Source organism: Thunnus maccoyii, chromosome 2, assembly GCF_910596095.1.
Source record: "Thunnus maccoyii chromosome 2, fThuMac1.1, whole genome shotgun sequence".
Classification (NCBI taxonomy): Eukaryota; Metazoa; Chordata; class Actinopteri; order Scombriformes; family Scombridae; genus Thunnus; species Thunnus maccoyii.
Genome location: NC_056534.1, coordinates 9242914 through 9260861, shown reverse-complemented (window position 1 = coordinate 9260861; position 17948 = coordinate 9242914). Strand labels below are relative to the sequence as shown.

General features: G+C 38.0%; 1 protein-coding gene across 9 annotated transcripts in view; it reads left to right on the top strand.

The window, feature by feature from the left end:
• The window catches only part of LOC121906138 (hemicentin-1-like), a 196539-nt gene that overhangs the window by 144083 nt on the left and 34508 nt on the right, over positions 1 to 17948 (top strand). For 5 of the 9 annotated variants that reach the window (XR_006098545.1, XM_042424875.1, XM_042424882.1 and 2 more), the window contains exon 11: positions 19 to 288. Coding sequence is in view for 7 of the 9 variants with exons in the window: in XM_042424875.1 (XP_042280809.1) it covers positions 19 to 288 (270 nt within the window). In the remaining 2 variants the exon portion in view is untranslated. The other 4 variants (XR_006098553.1, XM_042424861.1, XM_042424867.1 and 1 more) reach the window with 4 other exon arrangements.

The following is a 17948-nucleotide window of genomic DNA, read 5'->3' as shown; positions in this document are numbered from 1 at the left end:
TTCATGTCTGTGTTACAGATGAAAACTGTGCAGATAAACCTGTATTCACTCCATCCAGACTGGTAGTGAAGTTTGGTGACCCAACCTCTGCCACGTGCTTGGCTTGTCAGCATACTTGCCCAAACGAGTTATTTGGTTTGGAAAAATCTGTGGGGGCCGCTACAATAAATGGAACCACAATTTCATGGGACGTTGACAGCGTGACTGAATGGGATACATCTCTCATGTGCTATTATACTGATAATAATGATAACCAGTGTTGTAGCACCCTGCCTGTAACCGTCTATCGTAAGTAAACTTGCTGTTGAACAAAAAACACTACTGTAACAATTAAATATATATAATCAAAATAAGAAATAAATATGTTGGATAGATTTAGGTTTTTTTTATTGTCAGCTGTATTTCACCACCTTTATCTTACTGTGTGCGTCTCTCACTACATCTCTCTGTTTGTCTCCCCAGAGCCTCCAAAAAATGTCAGTTTCAGCTTCCTAAATCACTCTGGGTCGATGACTGCAGGTCATCTGTACACACTGCAGTGTCACATCCAGGAAGTTGCTCCTGTTGGTAACCTCAATGTGATCTTCTACAGAGGACAGACAGAACTGGGCAGACTACAGTCCAACAACACAGAAAAGACACCAGTGACTGAGACCTTCACTCTGGATATCACCCCTAGTAAAGAAGATGATGGAGGACAGTACTGGTGTGAAGCCAAGCTAGACCTGGGACCTAAAGGACCACAGACTCCTCCAGTGGTGGAGTCAGGAAAACTCACAGCAACAGTCTACTGTGAGTCTGACAACAAAATGGACACACATCTTATTTCTGAGACAGCTAGTAAAAGTTTTAATGTGACTTCTGTTCATACTGGCCATTCATAATGCACTTATATTGATGGGGGCCAAAATCCACAGTGTGTCCACAGTCATTTTGTGCAAAAATACATTTAAAAGTTTATCTGAAGTTTATACGAGGCTTCAGCAGTCTGAGTTAGTCATATCAAGTGGATATCTGCCACATTTACAGTCTTTTTAGCATCTTTAGCATTCTTTATGTTTCCTCAGACAGAGTTTCCCTGTTGAGTTGCAGTGGTAGTAAAGTAACAATAAGAAGGACTTTGGCACTAAAAAGACTGAAACACTGAAAGATATCTACTTGATTTGACTCATTCGGATGGCTTAAAGCTTCATATTAGCTTCAGATAAACTTTTAAATACATTTTTGCACAGAAGGAGGACTGTGGATTTTGGCCTCCATCACTTACATTGTAAGTGCATTATGAAGGGATCTTCTAATGGTCAGTATGAACGGGAGGAATGATTACAGCAAGAAAAACCTATTTCAATGGTAATTTGGGCTCCTGACTATTGTGTCTAACTGTGACCCGTCCTTTAAATAAATGTTTCCTTCTAATAGTAGGCCTATATTGTAGCAGAAATTGAAAGTAACATAGAACAACCAGTTAGTACTGTGGTGTATATCTGCATTAATCTGTTTAAAGTTCAAAATTGTTTCCATTTCTCTGTAGTGACATGTTTTGTATTTGTCCTTCCCTCAATCAACACACAGATGAGCCTCAGCTAAAGGGGTCATCACATCCAGATCTGATCACCGTCACGAAAGGAGACCGTCTACAACTGAACTGCTCTGCTGTGGGAAACCCCAGCCCCTCCTACAACTGGACGCTCCCATCAGCCAGTGGTTCCCCCTTCAGTGACGACATTCTCACCATCAAGTCTGTAACTTTGGAGCACAAGGGGCAATACAACTGTTCTGTCCACAACAACATCGGGACTGTCACTGTGAAGTTTAACGTGGATGTCAAAGGTGAGTTTAAAGTTTTGTCATTTTCAGTCTTCAGGGTTGTGATTGTTAGAGCAACTGCAGTATTGCTTTCTCACAGCAGTGGAGAATTTGATGTGACGTCAATGAACTTCCTCTTTAAGATGGTTTTGGCTTTGTCATTAGTCTGATGTATAACATTATCTGTTCCTGTTTTCTTTACCCAAACCCCTCACCCAACCCTCTGCAGAGAACTACAGGAACATTATTTTAGCCGTGGTACTATCAGTCATTGCTCTGGCAGCAATTGTCTTCGTCAGTGTATACATCCATCTGTACAAACACAACTAAAAGGAATGGTACAACCTGAGGGACGTTTTCCATCTTTGCTCTCAACATGTTGCTGTGCCTACTGGAGAGTAAATTTGCAGGTGAAGCATCACATGTGTGTGGACAACCTGAAACTGTTGATATGTCATAAGCTGCAGTTAGCTGTAAAGCACTGATGTACTTATCCTAACCCAAATACTGTAGAAATCACCAGAAGTCTCTATATCTCATGTTTAACACATACTTGCTGTACATATGGTTAAACTCAGGTTGAAGCCGACACATTGAAATGTTGCTCTGTTTAAAGGTTCTGTATGTAGGAATCAGAAATATCTTCTCTTTAGTGACATCTGTGGCCGTTAAATGAAGTGCAGTCAACAACCTGGTGCTCACACTCGTGTGTTCGTGGCGTGAGACTGTTGCAAGTGATCTCTTTTTCCGTGCTTACACTTCTCATATTTACATAAAGGATTTCTAACGTTGTGTTTTGCACCGTGTTCCAGCAAAGCATCTCTCATCATCAGTCAGCCCCTCCCCCAACACAAAAATGCATTAATTAACCACCTGAACCTGATCCAACCCGCAAACCGCCAACTTTCTTTTTACCAACCTTTTTACAAAACACCAGTAAGCTCAGTGAGCTGTTGTTGGTACGCTTATTATGACCTTTGGACTACTAACTAGAAAACAAAAGAGGTAAGCTATGTTCTGCTATCGCTCTGGAGCTTGTTTTCTGCTCCTTTGTTGAGGAAATAATGTTTTTGCGTCGTGTGCTCGGGAGTGGGCGACTTGTCATTGTGGGGATGTTTTGTTGTGAAATGTGTAGTGGTTGATAGATGCAGCTAGTTATCTCATTAGCTGGAGAGCTAATATCTGCAGGGTGTTTCTAGTTGCATAGCACCATTTTTGTTGTGTCGGTTGTTGCAGGTCGTTTGTTGACATCAGCGGGAGAGAGGCAAGGCACTCAGGAGCGTGAAAAAACGTCACTTGCATTGGATTTTTGCAGGAAATCCAGCCCGAGTCCTTCACATAGAAATCAGTCCACAGGCTATTACAGACAACAGAGAAAGTTGGGAAAGGTCTCATTTTTTACGTTACATTACTACCTGTTCACTAATTGGCAATAAGAAATGATTAATACATGTAAATTGCTTCAAAATTCTACATATAGAACCTTTAAGGAGAGAAATCTATTGCTTATTTAACAAAAATGTATATTGTTCACCATGTATAGTGTTATAGGGACAAGTGCTCCATTAATTGTGATACAAATGTAATATTTCATCATTATATGGGTCACATTTTATTTTATAAAGCCAGAGGTAGGATTGTTTATCTGACAAACCAGCAATGTGTTAGTTAGTCTGTCTCTCAGTACTTTCCGACCTCCTCACCCTGTCTGTGGCTCTCAGCCCCAAGTCCATTCATTTCTACTGAAGACTTAAAACTTTAAAAAATAGTCACAAATATAGTGATATTGATGATAATATATCAATGTTTCAAATGAGCTGTAAGACCAAGATTATAATTCAATTGAGTAGTAGTGCTCATTGTTTGATTATAAGATGTTCAATTTATTGAGAAATTGCAAGTAGCTTATATTTAAATAGGAACATTTGAAAAACTGGAGCCAATTTTCTATTTTGTGATTTTCCAAGTGAAATAGAAAATAAATAAGAAAATAAAATAGAACGTTATTATCTAAACATCCAGTGTATCTGTCGGATAACATACTGTTTTACAATTTCTCTCTATTTCATTTTGTTTCCTAAAGGATATCCTATAGTATTGTATTGTATAAATCCTATAGGATATCCTATTGTATTGTATAAATCCTATAGGATGTCCTATAGTATTGTATTGTATAAATCCTATAGGATATCCTATAGTATTGTATTGTATAAATCCTAAAGGATATCATATATACAAACAAATTAAAAACTCGGGACAAGAGGCCAATGCATTTCCATCACTGTAGGGTAATGGAGAAATACAATTTACTGAGTTTTGAGACTTTTAGATTATTTTCAAATGTGTGCCTTGTTTATAAAATTTAAATGGTTTGACCCCTCCTCTACTATGTGACTTTGTGTACATTCACTCAGGAAATTCTATAAGATCCTCCAGAATATCCTCTATACGAGATTGTACCATTTTGTCGCACTGCATTTGGACAGTCAGCTTTCTCTGTGAAAGCCACAACTCAGTGGAACGTCCTATCTGACGATATGAAGAGCTGCAGTTCCATCAGTACCAAATTAAACCAAATTTAAAAAGTCCGCTAAAAGCTCTGTAACTACTGACTCTACATTTTATCTCATGGTCTTCTCATGAATGCTTAATCTTGCTTTTAATTCAACAAGTTTACATTATTATTTTCTAGTTGACAAAGTGTGTATCTTTGTATTTTGTATTATGTGTCCTGTGTGTATTTTGCTTTGTATTGTTTGTTATTGTTCTGTTTTATTTGTGACCTACTGAAGGGACTGCAGATGAAAATGAGCTATAAGCTAAAACTGGTACAGTACATCAAATGGTAACATTTATGTTTAACACTGTACATGGTCCCAATAAATAAATAAGACATATGTTTTGTGTCCTCAAGATGCGTGCCTGTCTCGTGATTTTTCCTCGTCAGGTGCTCATTGAGACCACATGAGTTCCCTTCAGCTTTCTCCCCTGCTTGAACAGTGTTGTTTTTTATTTTCTGCTCACAAAGTGAATTATTATGAGAGGATGATACGCCTCCATATCTCTCTATCTTTGCACTCTTATATTGATTTTTCATTGCTATTTATTTGGCTAAATATTTTTGGTTTTATTGGTGTTCATTTGTCATTGTCTTTTTTTATAGACCTTGTTATGTGCAAGTTTGCTGCTTTGTATAGTTTAAATATATTGACTTTATTATTTATTATTTTGAATACTTTGTAATTGTTAATTGTATCTTAACTTCTCAAATTTTAATATATTTTTAATAGACATTGTTTTGTTCATGTTCATTGAGTTATGAGCATTGTGTGTGATTTGGTGGTTGTGCTGGGAGTGTTTTGGGGCCACCAACAAATCTTGTTTAGGGCCACCAAAATCCTAGGGCCGGCCATGTGGCAAGGGCTTAAATGTAAAGGACGCTCATTTATATGTAAAAGTCCGCACTGTACTGTGAGTAGCGAGCCACACAGAAAGTCACACTGATCGTTTGGCCCCCCCTAGCGGTTGTGGCTCCAAACAACCGCATAGAGTGTTTATGCCAGGGGTCGGCCCTGCAAAGGACCACAGTGGGAAATCAGCTGATGATTAATGAATACTTTGTAATTGTTAATTGTACCTTAACTTCTCAAATTTTAATATATTTTAAATAGACATTGTTTTGTTCATGTTCATTGAGTTATGAGCATTGTGTGTGATTTGGTGGTTGTGCTGGGAGTGTTGTGGGACCACAAACAAGGCCCTGGTCCCTTGGTAAGATGCTCTGAAACCAGTGTAGTGACAGGTTAAGAATTGCAAACAAGAGACGACAAGATGTTATAAAAACAGCAAAATCAACAAGATTCTCAAGACGGTGTTCGAGCTATGCAGAGAAACAGGAAACAGCAAAACATTAATGTTTGTAATATATCACATTTCTGTCCTCTGCCCTGCAGGCTCTAAAAAGGGGTAAGAAGTCATCATGCAGCTTTGAGGCCACATCTTTTGGTTCTGTACAAGTTTTTGTAATTCATTTTTATTCACTTTTTCAATAAATACAAAACATAATGAAACACAAGACCACATATTACAGTAAATCAGTGAAAAATAAGGAGCAGAACAAAACAAATCTGGCCAAATAGAGTTAGCTACAAGTACAGTAAAAAAAACAGTAAACTATGGAAACAAAAATAAGAAATAAGGGGGCTTCATGTATCAATAAATACCACATAAATGAGGTAACACATTTTCCCCAAAAAACAAAGATTTGACCAAACTTCATAAAACATCACTTGGTAATTATTCTGTACAGGTTTTTGATCATTTCAAGTATGTAAGATTATATTATAATAATAGAAAGGACAGAAAGTTTCCAGTCTTCAGCTCTGAGTCTCTGTTGTGCTGCTGCAGACTTCCGTGGCGTGGTGCGTTTCGGGGTGGTGACCAACAGACAGGTGGCAGAGGCCATCTCACTTAAAGAAGATGGAACCGTTTACCTCCACAGAAGATTTAACTCCTCTTTGGTAAGATGTCATCAGGTCCTCTTTTCCAACAAGACCTTTTTCAGTCCTTTTTCACAGAAGACATTTTGACTCATCATAGCAGGAAAAACACAGATGTTTTATAATAACATTAACTATGTCTCTGTTCTTTTCAAACGTCCCAGTCAGCTGACATGAGCAGTACCAGGACCCTCAAAATGAAGAAGATCAATTCATTTTAGCCATCATTAGATTTAGATTTACATCATCAAAAGTTCTCTGCTACTTATTGAGTAGCTTTTGTGTACAGTGATCGATGTTTTCATTAATGTGTTTCTAGGCTTTTTGTTTTTCCCAGCACCTGTAAGCATGCTAAAATTTGTCTTTACCAATATAATTAATAATTAAAGGTAATCTATATGATTATATTGTATGTTACCACCAAACTTATATGTATTTACACAACATTCCCCGATCACCGTTAAAGATCTTACCTCCTGATTTGGTCTTTATCATTAAGAAACAGAATATTTGGATGCTCGCCTAAACAGCAATGTCATAACTCTTCATCACTTCTTCACTTCAGAACATTTTAACATGAGTCTGACAGGAACTTTCTATTCTCACTGCATGTCTGTGTGTATCCTGTTAAAGAGGCCTTCATCAAGAACTGCAGCGCTCCGTACAGCCTCTTGCAGAGACATTTGGTGGGAGAGGAGGACAAGAAAGGAGGCGGAGGGGAAGCCAAACGTCCAGACCAACACTTCCTGTGTTTTATGGTTGATGTCCATTAGTTCAACTGTTCAAACGCTCACATCACTTAAATAACTCATCCAGATTTCTTGCGTTGTCTCTTGAAGACCCTTTCTTCAGATAAACTTCCTTTTCTCTTCTCAGGTATCACATTTATAGACTAGTCTCATGTAAAGCATGTCTGGTCCTTTACCAGGTGAAAATTTACAACATATATTAATAATGTAATGATTAATGATTGTTTACTTCTTCTTTTTCTCTTCTATCCTCAGAGATAAATACTTTTATACATTTTTAGAGAATTGCAGAAATTCATGTCATTTCTGAATTAATTTGAGGTTTGTGTTGGGATTATATATGACCAGCAGTTAGGTTGAGGGAGAGTAAGTTCATTGACCAGTGTGTGTTATTTATTATCACAGATAGTCCTGGCCTCATCAAATGTCTGGATAAAGGGCATTTAGAAGACAGATTTGACTTCTGCTCCCTAATAATTGACGGAGACTTGCATAAACAGTTTGTGTGTTAAATCAGTACTACAGTTGCAGTGCTGTTGTTGTTCAGAGGTTCACCACTGGAGGGTGCAGTCTGTATACTAGAACTCAGGAATAACCCTGGAATACCATGTTGAAAAATACTGAAAAAACTTGCATTTTCTGCAACTTCTTAGCGGCCACAGAAATGTCTGCAGTTTGCTTGTTTTGTCTGAATAACAGTCCAAAACCTTGAGATGTTCAATTTACTGACATATAAGAAAAACAGCAAATTGTCACATATGAGAAGCTGGAATCAGAATATGGCGGGCACTTTTGCCCGAAGATGAAGAATGACTGAAACATGGATGTATAAAGAGAACCGGATACAGCGTCGGAGGCGGGGCCCCGCTCATTCTTATGAAAGTTGCTCAGTGGCGCATGAAGCCAAAAAAATCGACTTCCCGGTATGAAAGTACCCGGATCTTCCGCATTGTGCGGCCCATAGAGCATGCGCACTAGTGACTTTCGCTGGCCGAGTCGGCTACTTCCGGTTTAGCCCTCCGGCTAATTTGAATTGAGATAAAACAATTCAATCGAGTGGCTCTTCTAGGCTTTTGAAATGTGATCGGACCGAATGGATCAAATTCTGATACTGAGACGAGTCACTTCGTGGGGGTTGTGACGCTCAGAAAAACTTATCCGCTGATTTACAGACGTCTCTTTCACAATGTAAGTCTATGGGGAAACGTCTTTTTGGGCCAGTGTGCATCACGTGACGTAATTACACGGTTCGGCCGCTATGTCAAATTGGCTTCAAAGCCTGGCGCTCTTCCTGTATCCAGTTCTCTTTATACATCCGTGGACTGAAACGGTTATCAAAATAGTTGCCTATTAAATCTCTGTCAATCAACTAATCGATCAATCGTTGCAGCTCTAATATGTTGCCTCCCTACAGCCCACATTGGTAAGTCTTTACAGTTGAAGCTCACTCTCAAGTTTCCGTCTAATCATGTCTTCTGACCATCATGCTTAGACTGAATGTTTTTCTCCTTTAAGACACTTGTTAATTTTTATAAACTATAAATATGACTGACTCATAGGTTTTACCTGTTAGGAGTCTCAAGTGGAAGTTGTGACATGCAACGATTTCATTACTCATCATACAAATTGAATTTATTTATTTATAAGAAAGATGAACATTAATCATCAGCTTATTTCCCACTGTGGTCCTTTGCAGGGTCGACCCCTGGCATAAACACTCTATGCGGTTGTTTGGAGCCACAACCGCTAGAGGGGGCCACACGATCAGTGTGACTTTCTGTGTGGCTTGCTCCTCGCACTACAGTGCAGGACTTTTACATAAAAATGAGCGTCCTTTACATTTAAGCCCTTGCCACATGGCCGGCCCTAGGATCTTGGTGGCCCTAAACAAGATTTTGTTTGTGGCCCCAAAACACTCCCAGCACAACCACCAAATCACACACAATGCTCATAACTCAATGAACATGAACAAAACAATGTCTATTAAAAATATATTACAATTTGAGAAGTTAAGATACAATTAACAATTACAAAGTATTAAAAATAATAAATAATAAAGTCAATATATTTAAACTATACAAAGCAACAAACTTGCACATAACAAGGTCTATAAAAAAAGACAATGACAAATGAACACCGATAAAACCAAGAATATTTAGCCAAATAAATAGCAATGAAAAATCAATACAAGAATGCAAAGATAGAGAGATATGGAGGCGTATCATCCTCTCATAATAATTCACTTTGTGAGCAGAAAATAAAAAACAACACTGCTCAAGCAGGGGAGAAAGCTGAAGGGAACTCATGTGGTCTCAATGAGCACCTAACGAGGATAAACGCATCATCAATTACCAGACAGGCACGCATCTTGAGGAAACAAAACATATGTCTTATTTATTTATTGGGACCATGTACAGTGTTAAACATAAATGTTACCATTTGATGTACTGTACCAGTTTTAGCTTATAGCTCATTTTCATCTGCAGTCCCTTCAGTAGGTCACAAATAAAACAGAACAATAACAAACAATACAAAGCAAAAAACACACAGGACACATAATACAAAATACAAAGATACACACAATGTCAACTAGAAAATAATAATGTAAACTTGTCAAAGCAAGATTAAGCATTCATGAGAAGACCATGAGATAAAATGTAGAGTCAGTAGTTACAGAACTTTTAGCAGACTTTTTAAATTTGGTTTAATTTGGTACTGATGGAACTGCAGCTCTTCATATCGTCAGATAAGACGTTCCACTGAGTTGTGGCTTTCACAGAGAAAGCTGACTGTCCAAATGCAGTGCGATGAAATGGTACAATCTCGTATAGAGGATATTCTGGAGGATCTAATAGAATTTACTGAGTGAGTGTACACAAAGACACATAGTGGAGGAGGGGTCAAACCATTTAAATTTTATAAACAAGGCTCACATTTGAAAATAATCTAAAAGTCTCAAAACTCAGTAAATTGTATTTCTCCATTACCCTACAGTGATGGAAATGCATTGGCCTCTTGTCCCGAGTTTTTAATTTGTTTGTATATAGGATATCCTATAGGATTTATACAATACAACACTATAGATTATCCTATATGATTTATACAATACAATACTATAGGACATCCTTTAGGATTCATACAATACAATACTATAGGACATCCTATAGGAAATAAAATGAAAATAGATAGAAACAGATCTATCTCTAGATAGAAATAGAGAGAAACTGTAAAACAGTATGTTATCTGACAGATACACTGGATGTTTAGATAATAACGTTCTATTTTATTTTCTTATTTATTTTCTATTTCCTTGGAAAATCACAAAATAGAAAATTGGCTCCAGTTTTTCAAATTTTCCTATTAAATATAAGTTACTTGCAATTTCTCAATAAATTGAACATCTTATAATCAAACAATGAGCACTACTACTCAATTGAATTATAATCTTGGTCTTACAGCTCATTTGAAACATTGATATTATATCAATATCACTATATTTGTGACTATTTTTTAAAGTTTTAAGTCTTCAGTAGAAATGAATGGACTTGGGGCTGAGAGCCACAGACAGGGTGAGGAGGTTGGAAAGTACTGAGAGACAGACTAACTAACACATTGCTGGTTAGTCAGATAAACAATCCTACCTCTTCACGTCCCTCACGTTATACCGTCCCATTTGGTTGTGTTTGTACAGATGGATGAATCCACTGATGAAGACAATTGCAGCCAGAAGAAGGACTAATAGTCCCACTAAAATAATGTACATGTAGCTCTCTGCAGAGGGTTGGGTGAGGGGTTTGGGTAAAGAAAACAGGAACAGATAATGTTATACATCAGACTAATGACAAAACCAAAACCATCTTAAAGAGGAAGTTCATTGATGTCACATGTGTTCAAATTCTCCACTGCTGTGAGAAAGCAATACTGCAGTTGCTCTAACAATCACAACCCTGAAGACTGAAAATGACAAAACTTTAAACTCACCTTTGACATCCACGTTAAACTTCACAGTGACAGTCCCGATGTTGTTGTGGACAGAACAGTTGTACTGCCCCTTGTGCTCCAAAGTTACAGACTCGATAGTGAGAATGACGCCACTGAAGGGGGAACCACTGGCTGATGGGAGCGTCCAGTTGTAGGAGGGGCTGGGGTTTCCCACAGCAGAGCAGTTCAGTTGTAGACGGTCTCCTTTTGTGTCGGTGATCGGATCTGGATGTGATGACCCCTTTAGCTGAGGCTCATCTGTGTGTTGATTGAGGGAGGGACAAATACAAAACATGTCACTACAGAGAAATGGAAGCAATTTTGAACTTTAAACAGAAAAATGCAGATATACACCACAGTACTAACTGGCTGTTTTATGTTACTTTCAGTTTCTGCTACAATATAGGTCTACTATTAGAAGGAAACATTTATTTAAAGGATGGGTTCACAATTTTTCAAGTTTGTCTTAAAACAATAGTCAGGAGCCCAAATTACCATTGAAATAGGTTTTTCTCGCTGTAATCATTCCTCCTGTTCATACTGACCATTAGAAGATCCCTTCATAATGCACTTACAATATAAGTGATGGAGGCCAAAGTCCGCAGCCCTCCTTCTGTGCAAAAATGTATTTAAAAGTTTATCTGAAGCTAATATGAAGCTTCAAATTGGTGAAATCAAGTAGATATCTTTCAACATTACAGTCTTTTTAGTGCCAAAGTCCTTCTTTTTTTTACTTTACATCCAAATGTGGCAGACAAACACTTGATATGACTAACTCAGACTGCTGAAGCCTCATATAAGCTTCAGATAAACTTTTAAATGTATTTTTGCACAAAATGACTGTGGACACACTGTGGATTTTGGCCCCCATCAATATAAGTGTATTATGAATGGCCAGTATGAACAGAAGTCACATTAAAACTTTTACTAGCTGTCTCAGAAATAATATAAATAATGAATATAAATAATATTCATGGTGGTGCTGTAGCTGAGTGAGAGTGAAAAAGAGACATGCATAAAAGCAAAAAGGAAAGTAACTGCATACTGAAAGGCCAAAAAGGAAATGTTAACTTTGTTTTTAAAGTTTTTTAATGTGAATAAAATGACAAACTCGCAAATAAATGGTGGCACTTTGTACATAACACTGACATGCATCCTTGTCTTTCTCTTTTATATTTGATTGTATTGTAAAGTTGTTGACATGATGAATAATAAACCAGTGAATAAATTAAAACAGTGTTAAAACAGTAAAATGTTTAAAGAAAATACTACATAATCTTCTTTATCACTTTCTAAATATGTTAACTTAAAATATTACAGTCGCAAATTAGCCTTAGATACCAGTAATCCATGTAAATTACTTTTCAGATTAAGACTTCCTCTCCCATTAATCATCTCACGACCCCTCAGATATATCTGGTGACCCTTTGGAGGGGCCCGAAACTAGCTCCACCTCCAGCAGCTACAACAGTAACATGCTGCTCTAACACTGATGCTTCAGTATTAATAATCTATAGATGTCATATATAAGAATATATCAGTCAGAGGGACCAAACCACTACTTTTACTGCAATACTTCAACTACATTTTGTTGCTAATACTTCTGTACTTTTACTGAAGAAGGATTTTTCATGCAGGACTTTTACTTGTATTGGAGTATTTTACATGCTGTGTTGGTACTTTTACTCAAGTAAAGGATCTGCAAATAGGCCTCGTGTATATTCAGTGTTTTCATATCACAGCTTTAGTTTATTTGTCCCACTGCTTCACTGTCTACATCCAGTAGTCTGTGTGTTGTTCTGAGATTGTGAGTTCAAGGAGATTTTTTATTTGAGTTAGGTATATGTTTAATACTTCTGTACTTTTACTTAGGTAGGATTTTTCATGCAGGACTTTTACTTGTAATGGAGTATTTTTACATTGCTGTATTGGTACTTTTACTAAAGTAAAGGATCTGAATACTTGTTCCTCCACTGATACTGTGTGTTTGTGTGTGTTGACTGACATGTCATCACCATCAACATCCTGTGTTGGCAAGTTACCAGAGTCCTGTTAAAACTGCAACGTGTTTTTTTTCCACTTATCTGCTGATAACGACGAGACTGAGAAGCACGTACCACCCAGTTCTTAGTGCATTTCTTTAGCGTTTCTAATTTCAATTTCAGACGAATCTTCTGTCGGACTTTGGCCTCAACGATTTTTATTACCAGGACCTCTGTTTACTCACAAGACTAACGGGACATAATGTTTTCTCTCTGTTACGCATTTTTCACTGTTTATTTGTTGAACTCTCTGCACGACTTTCATGTGTCCAGCTGTGGTGAGTCTTTTACATGTGTTTCTCCGTCATAGACAGCGTTTACTGCTCCATGAAATTAATGATATAAAAAATGCTTAAATAGCCTCATAGACCTATTTGAATCTAATACGGGAAGTGGCATTGAGCAATGGATATTCTACGTAGGACAAATATAAAGTAGTTGAAAATAAGTTGAGTAAACTCTGTTACAAGATTAACAGCACTGATTAACTGTGGGTTTGACACTGTATGTGAAATTACTGTTTTATGTACTTTCATAGTTTTCATTATGATTCCTAATTTTATGTTTCATGTTTTTCATCTCGGCATTTCATGTCTGTGTTACAGATGAAAACTGTGCAGATAAATCTGTATTCATTCCATCCAGACTGGTAGTGAAGTTTGGTGACCCAACCTCTGCCACATGCTTGGTTTGTCAGCATACTTGCCCAAACGATTTATATGGTTTGGAAAACTCTGTGGGGGCCCGTACAAAAAAGGGAACCACGATTTTATGGGACGTTGACAGCCTGACTGAATGGGATACATCTCCCATGTGCTATTATACTGATAATAATGATAACCAGTGTTGTAGCACCCTGCCTATAACCGTCTATCGTAAGTAAACTTGCTGTTGAACAAAACATTACTGTAACAATTAAATATATATAATCAAAATAATAAATAAATATGTTGGATAGATTTAGGTTTTTTCATATTGTCAGCTGTAGTTCACCACCTTTATCTTACTGTGTGCGTCTCTCACTACATCTCTCTGTTTGTCTCCCCAGAGCCTCCAAAAAATGTCAGTTTCAGCTTCCTTAATCACTCTGGGTCGATGACTGCGGGTCATCAGTACACACTGCAGTGTCATGTCCAGGAAGTTGCTCCTGTTGGTAACCTCAATGTGATCTTCTACAGAGGACAGACAGAACTGCACAGACTACAGTCCAACAACACAGAAAAGACACCAGTGACTGAGACCTTCACTCTGGATATCACCCCTAGTAAAGAGGATGATGGAGGACAGTACTGGTGTGAAGCCAAGCTAGACCTGGGAGCTGAAGGACCACGGCCTCCTCCAGTGGTGGAGTCAGGAAAACTCACAGCAACAGTCTACTGTGAGTCTGACAACAAAATGGACACACATCTTATTTCTGAGACAGCTAGTAAAAGTTTTAATGTGACAAAAACAAAAGAAACGTTACGTCACAAACAATGACAAAAGACAAAAATGTCTTTTACTTCACTACATTAGAGGGAAACATTTATTTAAAGGACTGGTTCACAATTTTTCCAGTCTGTCTTAAAACAACAGTCAGGTGCCCAAATTTCCATTGAAAGATGTTTTCCTCGCTGTAATCATTCCTTCTGTTCATACTGGCCATTCATAATGCACTTATATTGATGGGGGCCAAAATCCACAGTGTGTTCACAGCAAGCAGCAACCTCCGGGGCTGAAAAATGAAGCCAATGCGGAAGTGCCAAAAACCTGCATTCTATCTAATGGTCATCAGGGGGCGACTCCACTGGCTGCAAAAAGAAGTCCGATTGTATGGAAGTCTATGAGAGAATGACCCTGCTTCTCTCTTGATTTATTACCTCAGTAAACTGTTTCCTGATGAGCTTAATCGCTCAATCGCTAGTTTCAAGTCTTCTTCAATACAGCATGATGTTCATTTTGTAAATTATGGCCCCATTTCGAGTAAAATAGACGATAAAGCAACATATGCTTTAAAGCATGGCTACGTTGTGATTGACAAGTCGCTACCACGGCGACAGCATTGCTTACGTAACGTAACCATGGCATACACGAAAATTAGCATTAGCATTATCACTGTTGACCATAGATTGTTTATGCACTGTGCTAAACAAGCTAGCAGCAAGTGCTATTGTCAGCTCCACCCTCTCGTCCAAATATGGTCATTTCAGGCTCCAAAAATCAAATATGGCGACGGTCAAATCGCTACACTTGAAGCTTCAAAACAGCAGTTGGCAAACCAATGGATGACGTCATAGTGACTACATCCATATTTTATAGTCTATGGATCATAGTCATTTTGTGCAAAAATACATTTAAACATTTATCTGAAGCTTATATGATGCTTCAGCAGTCTGAGTTAGTCATATCAAGTGGATATCTGCCACATTTACAGTCTTTTTAGCATCAGATTCCCTCTTTGTGTTTCCTCAGACAGTGTTTCCCTGTTGAGCTGCAGTGGTAGTAAAGTAACAAAAAGAGGGACTTTGGCACTAAAAAGACTGTAACGTTGAAAGATATCTACTTGATTTGAGTCATTCGGATGGCTTGAAGCTTCATATTAGTTTCAGATGAACTTTTAAATACATTTTTGCACAGAAGGAGGACTGTGGATTTTGGCCTCCATCACTTACATTGTAAGTGCATTATGAAGGGATCTTCTAATGGTCAGTATGAACAGGAGGAATGATTACAGCAAGAAAAACCTATTTCAATGCTCATTTGGGCTCCTGACTATTGATTTAAGACAAACTTGAAAAGGTGTGACCCATCCTTTAAATAAATGTTTTCTTCTAATAGTAGACCTATATTGTAGCAGAAACTGAAAGTAATATAAAACAACCAGTTAGTACTGTGGTGTATATCTGCATTAATCTGTTTAAAGTTCAACATTGTGTCCATTTGTCTGTAATGACATGTTTTGTATCTTCCCTCCCTCAATTAACACACAGATGAGCCTCAGCTTAAGGGGTCATCACATCCAGATATGATCACCATCACAGAAGGAGACCGTCTACAACTGAACTGCTCTGCTGTGGGAAACCCCAGCCCCTCCTACAACTGGACGCTCCCATCAGCCAGTGGTTCACCCCACAGTGGTGACATTCTCACTATCGAGTCTGTAACTTTGGAGCACAAGGGGCAGTACAACTGTTCTGTCCACAACAACATCGGGACTGTCACTGTGAAGTTTAACGTGGATGTCAAAGGCGAGTTTAAAGTTTTGTCATTTTCAGTCTTCAGGGTTGTGATTGTTAGAGCAACTGCAGTATTGCTTTCTCACAGCAGTGGAAAATTTCAACACATGTGACATCAATGAACTTCCTCTTTAAGATGGTTTTGGCTTTGTCATTAGTTTGATGTATAACATTATCTGTTCCTGTTTTCTTTACCCAAACCTCACCCAACCCTCTGCAGAGAACTACATGTACATTATTTTAGCCGTGAGACTATCAGTCATTGCTCTGGCAGCAATTGTCATCGTCAGTGTATACCATCTGTACAAACACAACTAAAAGGAATGGTACAACCTGAGGGACGTTTTCCATCTTTGCTCTCAACATGGTACTGTGCCTACTGAAGAGTTAATTTGTGGGTGAAGCATCACATGTATATGGACAACCTGAAACTGTTATGTCATGAGCTGCAGTTAGCTGTAAAGCACTGATGTACTTATCCTAACCCAAACTACTGTAGAAATCACCAGAAGTCTCTATATCTCATGTTTAACACATACTTGCTGTACATATGGTTAAACTCAGGTTTAAGCCGACACATTGAAATGTTGCTCTGTTTAAAGGTTCTGTATGTAGGAATCCGAAATATCTTCTCTTTAGTGACATCTGTGGCCGTTAAATGAAGTGCAGTCAACAACCTGGTGCTCACACTCATGTGCTCGTGGCATGAGACTGTTGTAAGTGATCTCTTTTTCCGTGCTTACACTTCTCATATTTACATAAAAGATTTCTAATGTTGTGTTTTGGACCATGTTTCATCAAAGCATCTCTCATCATCAGTCGCCCCCCCAACACAAATATGCGTTAATTAACCACCTGAACCTGACCCAACCCGCAAACCGCCAACTCTCTTTTTACCAACCTTTTTACAAAACACCAGTAAGCTCAGTGAGCTGTTGTTGGTGCGCTTATTACGACCTGTGGACTACCAACTGGAAAACAAAAGGGGTAAGCTAATGTTTTTGCTTTGTGTGCTCGGGAGTGGGCGACTTGTCATTGCGGGGGTGTTTTGTTGTGAAATGTGTAGTGGTTGATAGATGCAGCTAGTCGTCTCATTAGCTGGAGAGCTAATATCTGCAGGGTGTTTCTAGTTGCATAGCACCATTTTTGTTGTGTCGGCCGTTGCAGGTCGTTTGTTGACATTAGCGGGAGAGAGGCAAGGCACTCAGGAGCGCGAAAAAACGTCACTTCCATTGGATTTTTGCAGGAAATCCAGCCCGAGTCCTTCACATAGAAATCAGTTCACAGGCTGTTACAGACAACAGAGAAAGTTGGGAAAGGTCTCATTTTTTACGTTACATTACTACTTGTTTACTAATTGGCAATAGGAAATGATTAATACATGTAAATTGCCTGACAATTCTACATATAGAACCTTTAAGTAGAGAAATCTATTGCTTATTTTAAAAAAATGTATATTGTTCACCATATATAGTGTTATCGGGACAAGTGCTCCATTAAGTGTGATATAAATGTAATATTTCATCATTATATGGGTCACATTTTATTTTATAATAATTATAAATTATTAATAATTTTATAATTTATTTTCATAAAAATTTTATAAGTCTGTCTCTCAGTACTTTCCAACCTCCTCACCCTGTTTGTGGCTCTCAG